We start from the raw sequence: 16,208 nt of genomic DNA on the forward strand, positions 1-16,208 counted from the left end.
ACCTGCGGATCTTTTAAAATGTGTCAGTCAGTATTGAATACACCTGTGCTTCAGCTAGGAGTATAAAAAGCATGTACTGTTAAGCTGGCCACACACTAGACCAACTTGCATCCAACTTGTTGATTGGTTGGAATGAAAATCTGGTAACGTATGGGAGTAAATGATGATCAGCAATTTGCTCCTAAATGCCAGAAAACAGATGAAAATGGTCGTTCAGACAATTCTGTTAAATGTTTGATCTAAACAATTTGTTCAAACAACAGTTTTGTCCATTTTCCGGAATTTGGGAGCAAATTGCTGATTGTCATTTGCTTTCATTCTTTACCAGATTTTCATTCCAACCAAACAACTAGTTGGATGGTTGGATGTAAGTTGGTCTAGTGTGTGGCCAGCTTTAGGGTTTATTGAGGACTGGAGTTGGGAAACCCAAGTATTATTTTATTTAACGTGGATTTTATATTGTATTTATTTTTTTTTTATTATTTATCTTACAAAGCATAGTCTTATTTATAAAGCAGAGCTTCCACTGTTTGTATAGTCAGACACATATAAATGTGCCATGTACTGTCTACAACATGTAAAAATAATCCACACTTAAAGTCAGACAAAGACGTAAGGGTTTGCCAGAATGGTGGAGAACTAGCAGAACCAGTTACTGAGTTGGCTGTATACGTTTCAGCAGTGGTTGTACTAGGTTGGAGGGTGGGGTCATTATGATGTGTTGCAGAGTACAAGCCTGGTTACACCCTTTAATATGACATAACCAATACAGTTCTGTGCAATGGCCACAGATAAGCTCAGATAACGATAAAAGTTAATTGGGGTGTGTCCTACATAGTGAACTCAGAATTTGCAGCTCTTAAAAATAAACCACAACAACTGCACTTTAGGGCATATACATTATAACCCCTTCATGAGTTAGGGGTCCATTTATCAACGAGTTTTAAAACTCATTGCGTATGATAATGGTGCTCCAGCCAATCAGCTCCTAACTAACATCTGTTTGAAAAATGACAGTTGGGAGTGGATTGGCTTTAGCAACATTTATCATACACGAGTTTTAAAACTCGTTGCGTATGATAAAACTAGTCGATAAAAGAGCCCCTTAGTCTGCCGCTTAATGACGGGAGGGACATTACAATGTATTGGGTTCTCCAGGAATAAATATTTTATTTCAAAGTAAGCAAATTCAATTATTTTTTTCAGAGGAGGTAGGACTTTCGTAGTATGCCAGAGGCTCCCAAATGCGGTCCTTAAGGCACCCCAACAGTTCAGGTTTTAGAGATATCTAAGGTTGAGCACAAGTGTTTAAATCAAATTAACTGAGGTACTAATTAAGTCACCTGTGGTCAAGCATGGATATCCTTAAAACCTGGACTGTTAGGATGCCCTGAAGACTGAGTTTGGGAACGTATTTAGTGTGCATTTAGGATAAAATATATTGGGGTAGATGTACGAAGCCTAGAAGCGGTATCACCGCTTCTCCCCGCTATGCGCCCCTGTCATTATTAGCGCTGAGCGGCAGGGCCATGTACGAACGGTCATAGCGCATGACCGTTCGGCCGGCTGTAGCTGTCGTTATCGACAGCTACAGCCTGGCGCTAGCCTATCCCCACAGCAGGGACAGCGCTGTCCCTGCTGGAGCTGCTGCCGGCTCCAGGGCTGCACGCGGGGATCTCGCGATACTTGCGAGATCCCGCGCCTGCTCAGTGGAGCCGGCCGAGACAGAGACACAGCGCATCAGCACTAGGCTGATGCGCTGCTGTCTCTAGCGGGTAGCACCGGAGGGGGGAGTTAACGCTCCCCCTCTCCGGCTGATGAGATGTTCTTACATCTCATTGGTAGTGCTTCCTGCTTTGCCTCCGTAAAGAGGCGAAGCAGGAAGCGGTATAGCGGCACATTAAGTGCCGCTATCATTCATATACCCCATTGTTATTTAATTGGTACTATTGGCGTGATTCAGGTTGGATCGCCACTGCGATTGCGGCTGGGGTAACGCACACAGTCTCACTGCAATGATATGCTAATCTGTCGCAGCAGAACATAAGGACGCTCACCTTACCTTACACACATCCGTAATGTTTAGCAAGGCTGCAAAACCATCAGTAATATGAAGTACAATCGGAGCCTCAAGCACACTTGCACAAGGTCAGACCTTACTCAGAAATTGCTAACCTCAGCGCTCGCAGTGAAAGCCCAAGCTGTGTATGGCAACACAGTGGATAATTTATGCACTCCCCTGCAACGGCGTTCAAACACACTGGCACACCTGCGTTTTTACTTTCATTCTGAACGCAGTGGGGCTGATTCTGAGTCATACATCATAGAAATAAATCAGATTCGGTGCATGTTGCCAGGGGCGTAGATGGTGATCCAGGCGCCTACTCCTGGCCAGCTGGCCAGGGGCGCCGTATGGGTTGCATTCTTTTTTTTTTTTTTTTAATTCTATGGTATTGGTCACCAGCCTGCCCTGCTCCGTTCCACCTTCCCCCTGGCGCTGTCCCTCCTCCCTTCTGCTCTGTTCCACCCAGGCAGCTAAACTAAATCACTAGTTGACCCCAAGTTTTCCCATTCACCCATGTCTCCTGCAAGGAACGAATATTACGACACTTATTTATTAGAACCAAATCCTTCTTAAATACCACTTTATATCACACACAATTAGGAATAGGGAGACTATGATGTTTTTAAAATATATATTTTTTAGTTATTAGGTGTGGCCAAATTACTGTCTTAAAAAGAAAGAATGCACCGGAGAGCTCAGCAACACCAAAAGACCCAGAAGACCACGGAAAACAACTGTGGTGGTTGACAGAAGAATTATTTCCCTGGTGAAGAAAAACCCCTTCACAACAGTTGGCCAAATCAAGAACACTCTCCAGGAGGTAGGTGTATATATGTCAAAGTCAACAATCAAGAGAAGACTTCACAAGAGTGAATATAGAGGGTTCACCACAAGATGTAAACCATTGGTGAGCCACAAAAACAGGAAGACCAGATTAGAGTTTGCCAAACAACATCTAAAAAAGCCATTACAGTTCTGGAACAACATCCTATGGACAGATGAGACAAAGATCAACTTGTACCAGAGTGATGGGAAGAGAAGAGTATGGAGAAGGAAAGGAACTGCTCATAATCCAAAACATACCACCTCATCAGTGAAGCATGGTGGTGGTAGTGTCATGGCGTGGGCATGTATGGCTGCCAATGGAACTGGTTCCCTTGTATTTATTGATGATGTGGCTGCTGACAAAAGCAGCAGAATGAATTCTGAAGTGTTTTGGGCAATATTATATGCTCATATTCAGTCAAATGCTTCCGAACTCATTGGACGGCGCTTCACAGTGCAGATGGACAATGACCCGAAGCATACTGCAAAAGCAACCAAAGAGTTTTTTAAGGCTAAAAAGTGGAATGTTATGCAATGGCCAAGTCAATCCCCTGACCTGAATCTAATTGAGCATGCATTTCACTTGATGAAGACAAAACTGAAGGGAAAATGCCCCAAGAACAAGCAGGAACTGAAGACATTTAAGTAGAGGCCTGGCAGAGCATCACCAAATTTAGAATTGTTTAGTTTGTCCCATTACTTTTGTCCCCTTAAAAAGTGGGAGGCACATATAGAAACCATTGAAATTCCTAAACCGTTCACCTGATTTGGATGTAATTACCCTCAAATTAAATCTGAAAGTCTGCAGTTAAAGCACATCTCGTTTGTTTCATTTCAAAGCCATTGTGGTGGTGAATAGAGGCCAAAATATGACAATTCTGTCAATGTCCCAATATTTATGCACCTGACTGTATACTCCCCCCCCCACTTTTTTCCCCTTCTTTTCTTCTTTTCTCCTTCCTTTTCTTCTTCCCTTCTATTCTTTTCACTTTGTCATTTCTTTTGTATTTCTTTTCTCTTCCCTCTCTATACTATTGCTTTTCCCCTTTATTCTCACCCCCCTTTTCTTTCTCTCTTCCCCTTTTTTTTCCTCTCCCTATTGGAGGTCCGTTCCGAGCAATCCTTATACATCTTTGACATCATTATTTTCTCTGACCTATTCCCTTCTTTTTTATTTTTGTTCTAATGCAGTATTTTTGGGATTTCTAATGCTCCTGATTTTTGCCTGACCATTTGTATTTATCTTGAATATATAGCTCATTATGTAGCTGTGACACATCTATATTTCAGTACTTTTCATCATGCAATACATTTATCTTTCTCTGTCTTTGTTATTCTGTATCCAGCTCTACACTTTGTTTACAGTAGTTTCCTTTATCATTCACATTAGGTACACTGTGTTTTCTTTTCATATTTCATATGATTTTAACATTTAACTGGTACTTCTTTTCTTTTCTTCACAGCCGCGTACAGTGGCTGTTTCATTACACACTGCACACTCTTCTTTACATTCCACTGCACATTGCGGCTATGCTGGATCACCCGATGACGTGACAGGCCGAGCGTCAGTGTTGCAAGGCAAACCCTCTGGGAGATCCCTGCTTCCGCCGGTTGCCAGGCTGAACCTCGCAGCGGGACGCCCGGCACTGCCGCTCTGTTCTTTCAGCACCTTCTAACGTACACAGCTTCTTTTTTAAGGTAAGCACTTGTCACTGTACCATTGATGCTTGTTGTACAGTCCTGACGAAAAGGTCTGCGGACCTTGAAACGTTGACATGCCTCTGTACTAATTCTCACCATGTCATAATTATATGATACTTTTTCTACTTTAAAAGGGAGTGCCTCCTCTTTTTTGTTCAGATTCTGGGGGGTCTTTGTACCTCACACAGGAGGATCATTGTTGTTTATATATATTAACCATTTAGGAGGGCACCCCGTTTTTTTGCAGTTTCACCCGAGTGCCGAACCTCTGCACCATATATATATATATATATATATAAGTCTCCAGGTCTGGCACTCCAGATAATAAACCAAATCCTGCAGGGGTGCCCTCACATAGGGATAAATAGAAGCATGAAGGTGCAGCACTCCCCTCTCGATAAATCAAGCAGAGACCAAAGGATCATAGAACGTTTCAGTATGGTTGAAGAGAGTACTAAAAGTACTGAAATGTTCTATTGATCCTTTGGTCTCTGCTTGATTTATTGAGAGGGGAGTGCTGCACCTTCATGCTTCTATATATATATATATATATATATATATATATATAATAATTTAGGTTGATGTGATTTGTTGCTATTGGTTATAACACATCACAGTTAAAAGGTAAATAGTCATAATGCAAGAAATTATGCGGTACAGTAAATACGACACACACAATACATCTGCGTTGTTGGGCAAACAGTCGTTTAGTTTCTCACCTCAACACCATTCCTAGTTCTCGGCATGGCACAGTTTCATAAACGGCACACACCTAGGGTGACACATGAATCATTAGTATTTGCCCCAAAGGTCTAATGTTACCCCACTTTTGTTAATCTGCTTGTAGACTAGCAATGAAATATAAACACGATTATACTTAAAGATTAGTTCTAGGCTTCACACAATTTTCTCACTCACATAATATCAATATGCATTCCTATATTTAAACACTGGGGCCCTAAAAAACACATATATTTTAGGTGCTTTATATACACCTACCTGATACACTCAAACAACATTCAATATATAGATTATTCTTTCCCTCTGCACCATTCCTGAATGTTTTCCTGTGTTCTGCACATTAATTCCACTACCAAGTCCACATAACTGCACATCATTAAAACATGCCACTTCCTGACACAAGATTCATTTAAACATGAAGGGCTGACTCAGAGTGGCAGCTAAGTCTGTTTGCAGACAGATCATACAATATATAGCAACTACGTATGCACCTGGACAATTCGGAGATGGTACGCCGCTTAGACGCATCTCCACTTACGGCTGAGTGGATGTAACTAGGCAGCAACAAGGCATTTGCACATAGGATAAGTGTACCATAGCGTGTAGATGGAATTGAAGGCTATTCAAAAGTGAGCATATGGATCTCAAAGATAAGGCTGGTGCAAATGCAGACAAATGGCATGCGACTCTGAATCACCCCCCAAATCACCTGAGAGGAAATACTGGATCCAGAACTAAAGCAGAGCTATGCTGCTTGCCCAGCTGAGCCCAAGGTGGTGGCTCTATAGGAAGCAGAACGGGAAAGCGAACTAATATTTGCTGTTGGTCCAGGTACAAAATCAGGACATTTATAAGGAACAGAGGTAAAATATTAATCAAATAGTACAGAAGGGGGGCTAACTAATTGATCAATTTTGGATATTGCCCTTGTTGAATTAATATTAAAGATGTAACAAGGCCAGCACTACCACCTGAAGGCAAACTTAGCACACAGCTATCAGTGTCACAGGACTGGCAAAGTGTGTCTGCCCTAGACTGTCAATAGGGTAACTCAGATGACATTAACAACATGTAAAAAAATGCCCAAATAGAGGCAGATCTGATAGACCTCTTTTTTGTCAGACATATTGAAAAGGGAACACAAAATAATTCTAATTACAAAGTAACTGGACTTTAACAATGTTATACAATATAATACTGTTGAATACTGTATAGCATCCCTGAGCCTGGGAGATACAGAGAGGGTGATTCTGCCTCCCACCAAGGGCCATAAGGCTCCTCCCCTTTATTCCCATTGGATAAGCATTGGACCAGAGTGTGGGGACTGGCAACTGGGATGCTTGAAGAAAAAAAAAAAAAAAACAGGTTGAAATTCACCAAGCGCTCCTGCAGTGGCGGAACTCCCAGAGACAGCGGAGTCATTTGCCGCCGGGCGCCAGCCCTGAAGTGGGCACCTGGCTCCATTGTCCCCGGGAGCTGCATGGAGGAGCCCCGCGATTGGCGCTCCACCTCCATTGGCGTAACTATGGAGGGTGCAGGGGGTGGGGTCGCACCCCCTGCACCCTCCATTTGCCGGACGCCCGCTGAGTGTGTTACCAGCGGGCGCCCCGGCTCCTATTTAAACCTCAGTTTTCCGGGTCCCGCAGTGTACTATGGGAGTGACGTCATAACGTCACTCCCATAGTGCCGAGGAGCGGACGCCAGGGACGGAGCTCAGGAGTGAGCTCCGTCTTCCGGGTCCCGCAGTGCACTATGGGAGTGACGTAATGACGTCACTCCCATAGTGCCGAGGAGCGGACGCCAGGGATGGACAGCAGCAGCACTGGAGCGGGGATAAAGGTAAGTGTTTTTGTGTGTGTGTGTGTGTGTGCGTGTGCACGCGCGGGGGGGGCCCTCACTACTGGGGGAAACTACAGGGGCCTCACTACTGGGGGAAACTACAGGGGGCTCACTACTTCTGGCAACTACAGGGGGCTCACTACTGGGGGCAACTACAGGGGGCTCACTACAGGGGGCAACTACAGGGGGCTCACTACAGGGGCCTCACTACTGATGGCAACTACAGGGGGCTCACTACAGGGGGCAACTACAGGGGGCTTACTACAGGGGGCAACTACAGGGGGCTTACTACTGGGGGCAACTACCGGGGGCTCACTACTGGAGGTACTGCATAGGGGGACCATTACAGGGGGGCACTACATAGGCGGGCACTGCATAGGGGGACCACTACTGGGGGCATTATATAAAAGGAACTGCACAAGGGGGGCAGCGGCAGCTGGGGCTGGCATAGGTGCTGGGGGGGTGGTACATTTTAGTTTGGGGGGGGGGCACCAACATTTATCTTGCCTCCGGACACCAGGGATGAAGTTACGCCACTGCGCTGCTGTGTCCCCCAATAGCCACAACACCATCTCAGGATAGCATTAGTTGGGTGTGCACACAAAACTAAATGCTTTGTTATAAAAAAAAATTCTTGTATCTTTTAATTTTTCAATAATAAGAAACATTTTGGTTTTTATTCCTATTTAATCTGGAACAATAATAGTGGCACTACTACTGTGGGCATTATGTGTATAAGAGACACTACTACTGTTGGAATTATGTGCATAATGGGCACTACTGTGGGCATTGTGTATAAGGGGCACTACTGTGTGGCATTATGTGTGTAAGGGGCATTACTTTGTGGCATTATGTGTGTATGGGGCACTACCACTGGCATTGTGTATGAGGGGCACCTTACTACTGTGTAGCGTAACATGAACTAGGGGCACTACTGTGTGACGTAACGTGAATAAGGGGAACTACTGTGTGTCGTAACGTGAATAAGGGACACTACTATGTGGTGTCATTTGAATCAGAGGCACTATGTGCTGTGTATTCTGAATATGACTGTGCTAGTGTGTGGCATAATTTGAATTGGGGTAATTTTGTGTGGCCACACCCCTTCCTTGTGAGACCACGCCCCTTTTGCGTCGATGTCCTTTTATAAAAAAATGTGAGGGAGGGCACAAATGATAATTGGCAGTTGGGCACCGAACACCCTAGCACCGGCCCTGATGAGGGATCTTGATCACAACTTAACGTCTCTAAAGGGGCACATCCACTAGGCCAGAGGTGCCCAAAGTCCGCCATTACAGTCCACGTTTTTAGCGATATCCATGCTTGAGCACAGGTGACTTAATTAGTACCTCAATCCATTTGATTTAACCATCTGGACTCAAGCTTGGATATCCCTAAAACGTGGACTGTAATGGCAGACTTCTGCACTAGGTGATGGGGTAACGACAGTACGATTACAACATTGTAAACGTACAGTTGTTCCCCATCCCCTGCAGTGCTTACACTGAACAATTAGTTGTTCAGTGTAGGCACTCTCCATCATCCCTGAACATGGCCAATCTGTCGTTATCGGCAGATTGACCGGTATGTTCAGCCAATGATGTCGGAAACGGCCAGCGGGAGCGTGCATCGCTGGTCGTATCCGACATTATAGTGCATGAATTCTGCACGATTAATGAGTGATTGCACGATTATGATGCCGTAATCGTGCAATCGCTCATTAATATCTGCTAGTAGATGTGCGCCTTTAGACCGACTGTGAGATTTAAAAAACTACCTAGGTAGATTTCTCAGCAAAGCAGTAACAAGAGATATGAGGAAAATCTGTAGAATATGTGAATAAACCAAAAGCAACTCACACAAAAATTTGTTCATGTTACATGATCTATGCCCTCAAACTTACAAAAAGAAAATTACTACCCCCAATTTGTGTCCATCCATTCTCCCATGGCCTTATTACCTATTTAAACAGAAGGCCAAATGGGTATAGAAATATTAAATCACTTCTACCTCAGCCGGCAGGAGGTGCATCCAGAGGAATGGGTGCTACATCCTCAGGTTTTTCAACAGCTTGTCCAATGGTAGGGTCTTCCGCAGGTCAACCTCATGGCATCCAGACAAAATCATCAACTGCCTCTATACTGCACTCGGACGAGAGACCCAAAGGCAGTGGCAGTGGACGTACTGTCAACGCCATATCAGTTCCAATATGTTTATCGGCAGACTCGCTTCTTGTCATGTCTACCGGCCTTGGAAGTTGTGTTCCCGAATCCCTGCCCCCCAACCTTTCAGACTCGCGTCTGTGGTGAGGAGAGTCCAATCCCACACTCTAAATCTCTTTCCCTCCATTAGGTGTGCCGAGTTCAACAACCAGAGAAGGGATATCTGAGTTCTGGGACTTAACCTTACACGTTGGAGAAGGAAAAGATGGGATCCCGTCAATTGTGAGAGGAGGTCTATCTGAAACGTCCTGGAGTGAAAACATATGTAAGGAATGGCCTCAAATGCTGCAACCATCTTCCCCAAAAGTCGAATGCAGACATGCACCGATACCTGACGATGTTGAAGGACTGTCCTCACCATCTCCTGAATGGATGTTGCCTTTTCCAGAGGGAGGAACACCCGCTGACATAATGTGTCCATGATCATTCCCAGAAACTGTAGCCTCTGCATCAGCTGCAGATGAGACTTGAAAAAGTTCAGGGTCCAGCCATGACGAATGAGAAGCCTGTGAGTCGCTGTGATGTTCTGCAGTAATTGGTCCCTGGAATGAGCCTTCAGAAGGAGATCATCCAGGTAAGGGATAATTGTGATCCCTTGTTCCCGAAGGAGACTCCTCATCACAGCCATGACCTTTGTGAATACCCTGGGGCTGATGATAAGCCGAAGGGTAAGGCCTGAAACTGGAAATGTGAGTTCCGAACTGCGAATCTCAAATGCCTGGTGAGGCGGCCAGATAGGGATGTGAAGGTAGGCGTCCTTGATATCTAGACATACCATGAATTCACCTTCCTCCAGGCCCGCAATCACCGACTGAAGGGACTCCATCTTGAACTTGAAAATCCTCAGGTAGGGAATGAGATCCTTCAAGTTCAGAATAGGTTTGACCAAGCCGTCCGGCTTCAGAACCACAAAGAGACTGGAGTAGAAACCCTTTCCGGTCTGATTTCTGGGAACGTGGACCACCACTCTCGTGGATAGAAACTGGTCTATTGCTTCTTGTAATAAGACACTCCTGTCGTTGGAAACTGGTAAACCTGTGGTAAAAAATCAAGGTGGAGGTTGAAACTGAAAATCGAGCTTGTATCCCAGAGTGATAAGTACCCGGACCCAAGCGTCCGTACAAGCTTCCGTCCATACTTCTCTGAAGTCCCGAAGACGCACTCCCACTCTGGGGTCCCCCCGGTGAGAGGGAAGCCCGTCATGCACTAGGCTTGGTAGTGGACTTAACCTCCTGTTGTGTAGATGTTGTTGTGGCTCTGCCACGTACTCTGGAACCACGGGAAGTTGCTGGTCCTCTTCTGAAGTGACCACGGGAACGTCCCGGAGCACAAAAGGACCGAAACAAGGTTCCCGAGTAAGATCTTCTAGGGGGTGGGGCCACAACGGAAGATGTGGATTTACCCACAGTGGCCTGAGAAATCCATTTATCTAGTTCCGCTCCAAATAATACACTTCCCATGAATGGAAGTGCTTCCACAGCTTTCTTTGTTTCTGCATCCACCTTCCATTGTTTGTTTAAGCCAAAGTGCCCTGCGTGCATAAATCGCCAGAGCCGAAGTCCTGGAGGCGATATTGCAAAGGTCTTTGGACGTCTCTCCAAGGTAAGCCGCAGCTTCACCTATATGCTCTGCTAACGGAATAAGCTCCTAAACCGGCAGCTGATATCTCATCCCGTCAGCCAATTGTCTTGACCAAAGCTCAACTGCTGTGTTAGTCCAGCAGCTTACAATCGCAGGACGCAGAGTCACACCTGCAGCTGTATAAATGGACTTGAGAGTATTCTCCAATCTCCTGTCCGATGTCTCCTTCAAAGACGTGGCCCCAGGAACCGGTAGCGTAGTCTACTTAGACAGATGCGACACCGACGGATCTACTGTAGGAGGAGTCTCACAAGATTTTCTGCTATCTGCAGGAAAAGGATAATAACCGAGGTGGACATCTGAAATTTTTTATCCGGAAGTTCCCAAGCTGAAATCAGAAGAGAATCCAGCTCTTCTGAAATTGGAAATACAATAGCTTGTCTTTGTTTCTCACTGTTTACTTACAGTCTAGGGTAGGCTAACTGTTTCATGCAGCAGCTTTGTCTTAATGCAGCAGTCAGTGTCCCTCCGTGTAATGGCCGCCAGCACACTTGCAGAGAAGCGCTGAGGCCGCTGGGAGGAAGAAACAGGACTCCCCCCCCCCCCCCCCCCCTATGGCGCTTAACTTGAGTCTATAAGCGCGCTGTGTGAGGGAGACCTCACACAGAGTATATGCCGCTTGGCTGCCCCATTACTCGGAGCAGCCTGCTGCTGAAAATACCGCCTTTTATGTTAGTCTGGCTACCCCGCTAGTTGGGGAGCCAGGGAATAGCCACTCCGCTGCTGGTGTGACTAATGGGGGACCTCTGTGTGTGCTGCAAGCAGCGGCATGCGGAACCCCCTATAAGAGACAGTGGTCTCTGTAGACGGGGACTCCAGGCGAACTGCGAGCAGCTTCAACGATGCAGACAGGCACTGCAGCTGCTGCCTGTCTGTTCCTCATATGTATTTTTCTTTACTTCTGCGCAGCAGCGCTCTTACTAAGCTAAATCAAAGACCCCGAGGAGAAGTGTAAAAACACTACCAGCTCCCCTCGGGCACAAACTAAGACTGGGCTTGTAGGGGGGGTATAGAGGGCGAGGAGCTAGTCACACTTCTAAAATTGAAAGTGCCAGCTCCCACTTAGCACACATCTATACCCCACTGTCTTGAAGTCTCCAGTGTCCCTAGTGGATGAAGGAGAAATTACATTATGATTAGTGAATGATAGATTTCAGGGATCAGGTGACAAAAACTGAAAAGACTAAGCCTGATTCAGACCCAGACGCTAAGCCGCGAACGCACGCTATGGCCGATAGTTGCCCGTCTGCACCTGCTTATGCGTCAATATGCGCATGTGCGAATCACTCACTGCGCCCGGGAATTGTGCGCTCGTAGTACACAGACTGGACGCTAATATGAGTGACCGTGCCATTTGTGGGTGGCAACAGGGGAAGGTGCTTGTGAACGGGGGAGTGGTGCTGCGAACGCAGGCGTGTCTGGGCGTCAAAACTGAGTTTTATGGGTGTGCATAATTAGCATGGAGGCGTCATTGTACACGTCACTTAGTTGTATTTCAGCCTGCAGTGATCACAGTGCTTGCGGCGGGGTAGGGTCAACCTCAAGGGCTGCGTGCAGCTCCGATGGCTCTCGATGGTTCTGATTAATCATACACTTCCTGGAGATGACGTGTGTTAAGAAAGAAAAGTGGGCATCTTTAGACCGGCGTGCATTCGCTCTGCCGTCGCTCTCTAAGACATAGAGGGCATCCTTACATCAGATAATGCGATTACGGAAATTGCATACCCGGCCTCTTTTGGCTGCGAGAGACTGCAGGTTAGCGTCCGGGTCTGAATCGACCCCACTGTTCTAGCACCAGCAGCCTCTTGTTATTTTCTTTGGATATTTATCAAAGGCTTACAGAATTTGTAAGTGATCTATTAGCCCATAAAGTTATCATTGATATCTAAAACGCTCATATCCTTATTGTAATGGATAAAGTAAGCTATATATTGTAATAGCATCATTTAACACACCATATATTTTCATGCAGACAAAAAGAAAAGCAATTTTTACCGGTAGAAGCCAGCTTTCATCCAGGAAACTGGAATTCTGTTGACAAGCATAAAAGTCACAATTACAACAGCCATATCCCACCTCTGTATGAAGCAGCTATATATATATATATATATATATATATATACACACACATATATATATATATATATGTGTGTGTGTATATATATATATATATATATATATATATATATATATATATATATATATATATATATATATATATATATATATATAAATAAAACTACTAGCATACAGTACCTGTAGATCTAATGCAAAACTGCTTTGCGAGACCACTAGAAGCATAGACAGGAAAGGCTCTGTAGGGGTAAGAGATGGTTAAAAGATTATTGTCGCAGGGAATTTTGTGAGGGCAGGATAGTCATTAAATCGTAAAGAAAACAATTTAATAAGCAAATACAAGTAACAGTGCAAGGAGAGGGAAAGGTAATTATTATTATTACATAGGATTATTGGAAACAGAAATTCTAATTACCAAAGTGTTCCTCATTTCCAAGTACAGAGAACAACGGATCGTACCACTGCAATAAAAGGGATGTAAGTTAGTGAATTTAAAGAATAAATAATATTCCACTTTGCGTATGTTACTGAACTATATATCTATATAATAAGCAAGAAAGCGTGTCTGTATGTCTGTCTGCTTGTCCTTTATGCACACCCGGAGCTTTGGACCTAGCTCCACCAAATTTGGCATGGTGGTGTAGTTTGACCAGGATTAGGTTTTTGCCTAGATTTGAACTTCGTCAGGTCTACACACTGTCACACAATCCCTAAAAATGGGGACACTCTTAAATTACACAGGTTCCAGGGCTGGCTCCAGTGGAAACTGACAGATTGCCAAAAACCTGTGCAAAAGCTACAAAACTATCCTTTTAACCTCAGTCTGAGCAAACTTGATGACTCGTGCAAGTTCATATTAAATCCAGAGGCTGTGTTTACATGCAAGGGTGTAACTAGTACTTTGTGGGCCACAGCAAGATCTTAAAAGGGCCCCCCCTTCCAGGGGTAAAATAAGAACACATACATTTGCCCCCACACAGAGCCCATTCATGTTATGCCACACAAACCCCATCCAGGTTATGCCACACAGAGCCTGTTCAGGTTATGTCACACAGTAGTACCTCTTATACACATCATGCCACACAATTGTAGTGCCCCTTATACTTTATGCCACACAGTAATGACCTTTACAGATTATGCAACATAGTAGTAGTGCCCCATATAACACATTATTCCACACAATAGTAGTGCCTCTTACACATTATTCCCCCCCCAGCAACTCCCCTCCCTGTGTGTGGATTTGGGGCTGGGCTGCCAGCTAATTACAGCTGGTGCACCGGCAGCCAGCAGTAGACATTGACAGACAGTGACGGTGAGATATGAATCTAAGGCTGGTCGCGAGCCAATCAGGAGCCGCCACTGCTGATTGGCTGCTGCTCCACGAGCTCTGATTGCCTCGCAAAGTGGCAGTCTCTCTCCATGACTGCCTGCCAGTGCACCAGCTGTGACCAGCTGGCGGGCCGGAACCAAATCAACATCCCCGGGCCTCACTCGATGACCCTGATTGGATTGGTCCACCTTATGTGCGTGACTGGATGCAAGGGGAGCGGGAGGCCACAGAAGCTGCACAGGCACCATAGCACCCCTTGCACCCACGGGAGTTATGCCACTGTTTGCATGCATGTTAGCAAACAGTGGGGTTCTTTTCAGGATCAATGGAATGTGGTTATAGACAAGGACAATGTAAACAAATAAAGGCTGCAGGCGTACTTCAGAGTCCAGTCTTCAACCCAGGCAATGCCTGGTATCCCGGCTAGTATATATTATATATATATCTCAATACACAATATCTTTATCTTGCGATAAAAGATTGAGCAGCTCCTCAAATCAGAACCCCTGTTAGTGGGCCACAAAAAAAGCACATACAATAAAAAAGATCTGCGGGCACTAAAAAGGTGTGAACAATGTGAATGTAGACACTGTTTTTTTGACACTTGATTAATCCATTAAATTCTTGTTATAGTGAACATGTCTTTCTTTGAATAATTCTAGTCCCTGGGACCAATAGGAATGGTTTGCTTGAATCAGTTTTGAAGACATCCCATAAATGGGTGTTAAAAGTCCAGTCCAGGACTTGTCTCCTGCCAGTATTCCTCCTGCTCCTGACCATGCTTCTAGGTTGCCAGTTGCTAGGAGACCCAGACGTCAGAGGATTTCACATGTTTCCTCCTAGTGTTGCCTGATTGGCATATGATCCTATTTGAACTTCCTGGACTGTCGCCGCCCTGTCGGCTATAGAGTTCATGTGGAACTTTTGGTTATGCAAGCTGCTCTCTGTGCATCCAGACTTCCAGCTATATTTTCTACATGCTGCGTGTATTCTGCTCACCGGCCTTTAAGTGACCCAAGTACCCTGGGTCCAAGCAACGCTGTCTCCAGGGCCCTCCAGGCCATACAGCTATCCTGCTTCTATACCACGTTTCAAGTAACGCTGTCTGCAGGCCCCTAAAGGCCATACAGCTATCCTGCTTCTATACCACTGTTCAAGCATCGCTGTCTACAGAGCCTCCAGGCCATACAGCTATCCTGCTTCTATACCACGGTTCAAGCATCGCTGTCTACAGAGCCCTCCAGGCCATACAGCTATCCTGCTTCTATACCACGGTTCAAGCATCGCTGTCTACAGGGCATCCAGGTCATACAGCTATCCTGCTTCTATACCACGGTTCAAGCATCGCTGTCTACTAAGCCCTCCAGGCCATACAGCTATCCTGCTTCTATACCACGATTCAAGCATTGCTGTCTACAGAGCCTACAGGCCATACAGCTATCCTGCTTCTATACCACGGTTCAAGCATCGCTGTCTACTGAGCCATCTAGGCCATACAGCTATCCTGCTTCTAAACCACTTTTCTAGCTACGCTGTCTACTAGGCCCTTCAGGCCATACAGCAATCCTGCTTCAACACCACGTTTCAAGCACCGCTGTCTACTAGGCCCTCCAGGCCATACAGCAATCCTGCTTCAACACCACGTTTCAAGCACCGCTGTCTACTAGGCCCTCCAGGCCATACAGCTATCCTGCTTCAACACCACGTTTCAAGCACCGCTGTCTACTAGGCCCTCCTGGCCATACAGCAATCCTGCTTCAACACCACG

General features: G+C 45.4%; 1 protein-coding gene across 3 annotated transcripts in view; it reads right to left on the reverse strand.

Annotated features, from left to right (window-relative positions):
- Positions 1 to 16,208, reverse strand: part of LOC148511802 (uncharacterized) — a 63,127-nt gene that overhangs the window by 31,637 nt on the left and 15,282 nt on the right. For 2 of the 3 annotated variants that reach the window (XM_088482544.1, XM_088482543.1), the window contains exons 5-8: positions 13,526 to 13,571; positions 13,291 to 13,349; positions 13,030 to 13,065; positions 5,311 to 5,363 (exon numbers count right to left, since the gene is read on the reverse strand). In XM_088482544.1, the coding sequence (XP_088338670.1) occupies positions 5,311 to 5,363; positions 13,030 to 13,065; positions 13,291 to 13,349; positions 13,526 to 13,571 (194 nt within the window). The remainder of the gene's footprint in view (positions 1 to 5,310; positions 5,364 to 13,029; positions 13,066 to 13,290; positions 13,350 to 13,525; positions 13,572 to 16,208) is intronic. The other variant, XM_088482545.1, reaches the window with a different exon arrangement.

The sequence above is a fragment of the Taudactylus pleione genome, unplaced genomic scaffold, assembly GCF_031769625.1.
Source record: "Taudactylus pleione unplaced genomic scaffold, aTauple2 ptg000290l, whole genome shotgun sequence".
NCBI lineage: Eukaryota > Metazoa > Chordata > Amphibia > Anura > Myobatrachidae > Taudactylus > Taudactylus pleione.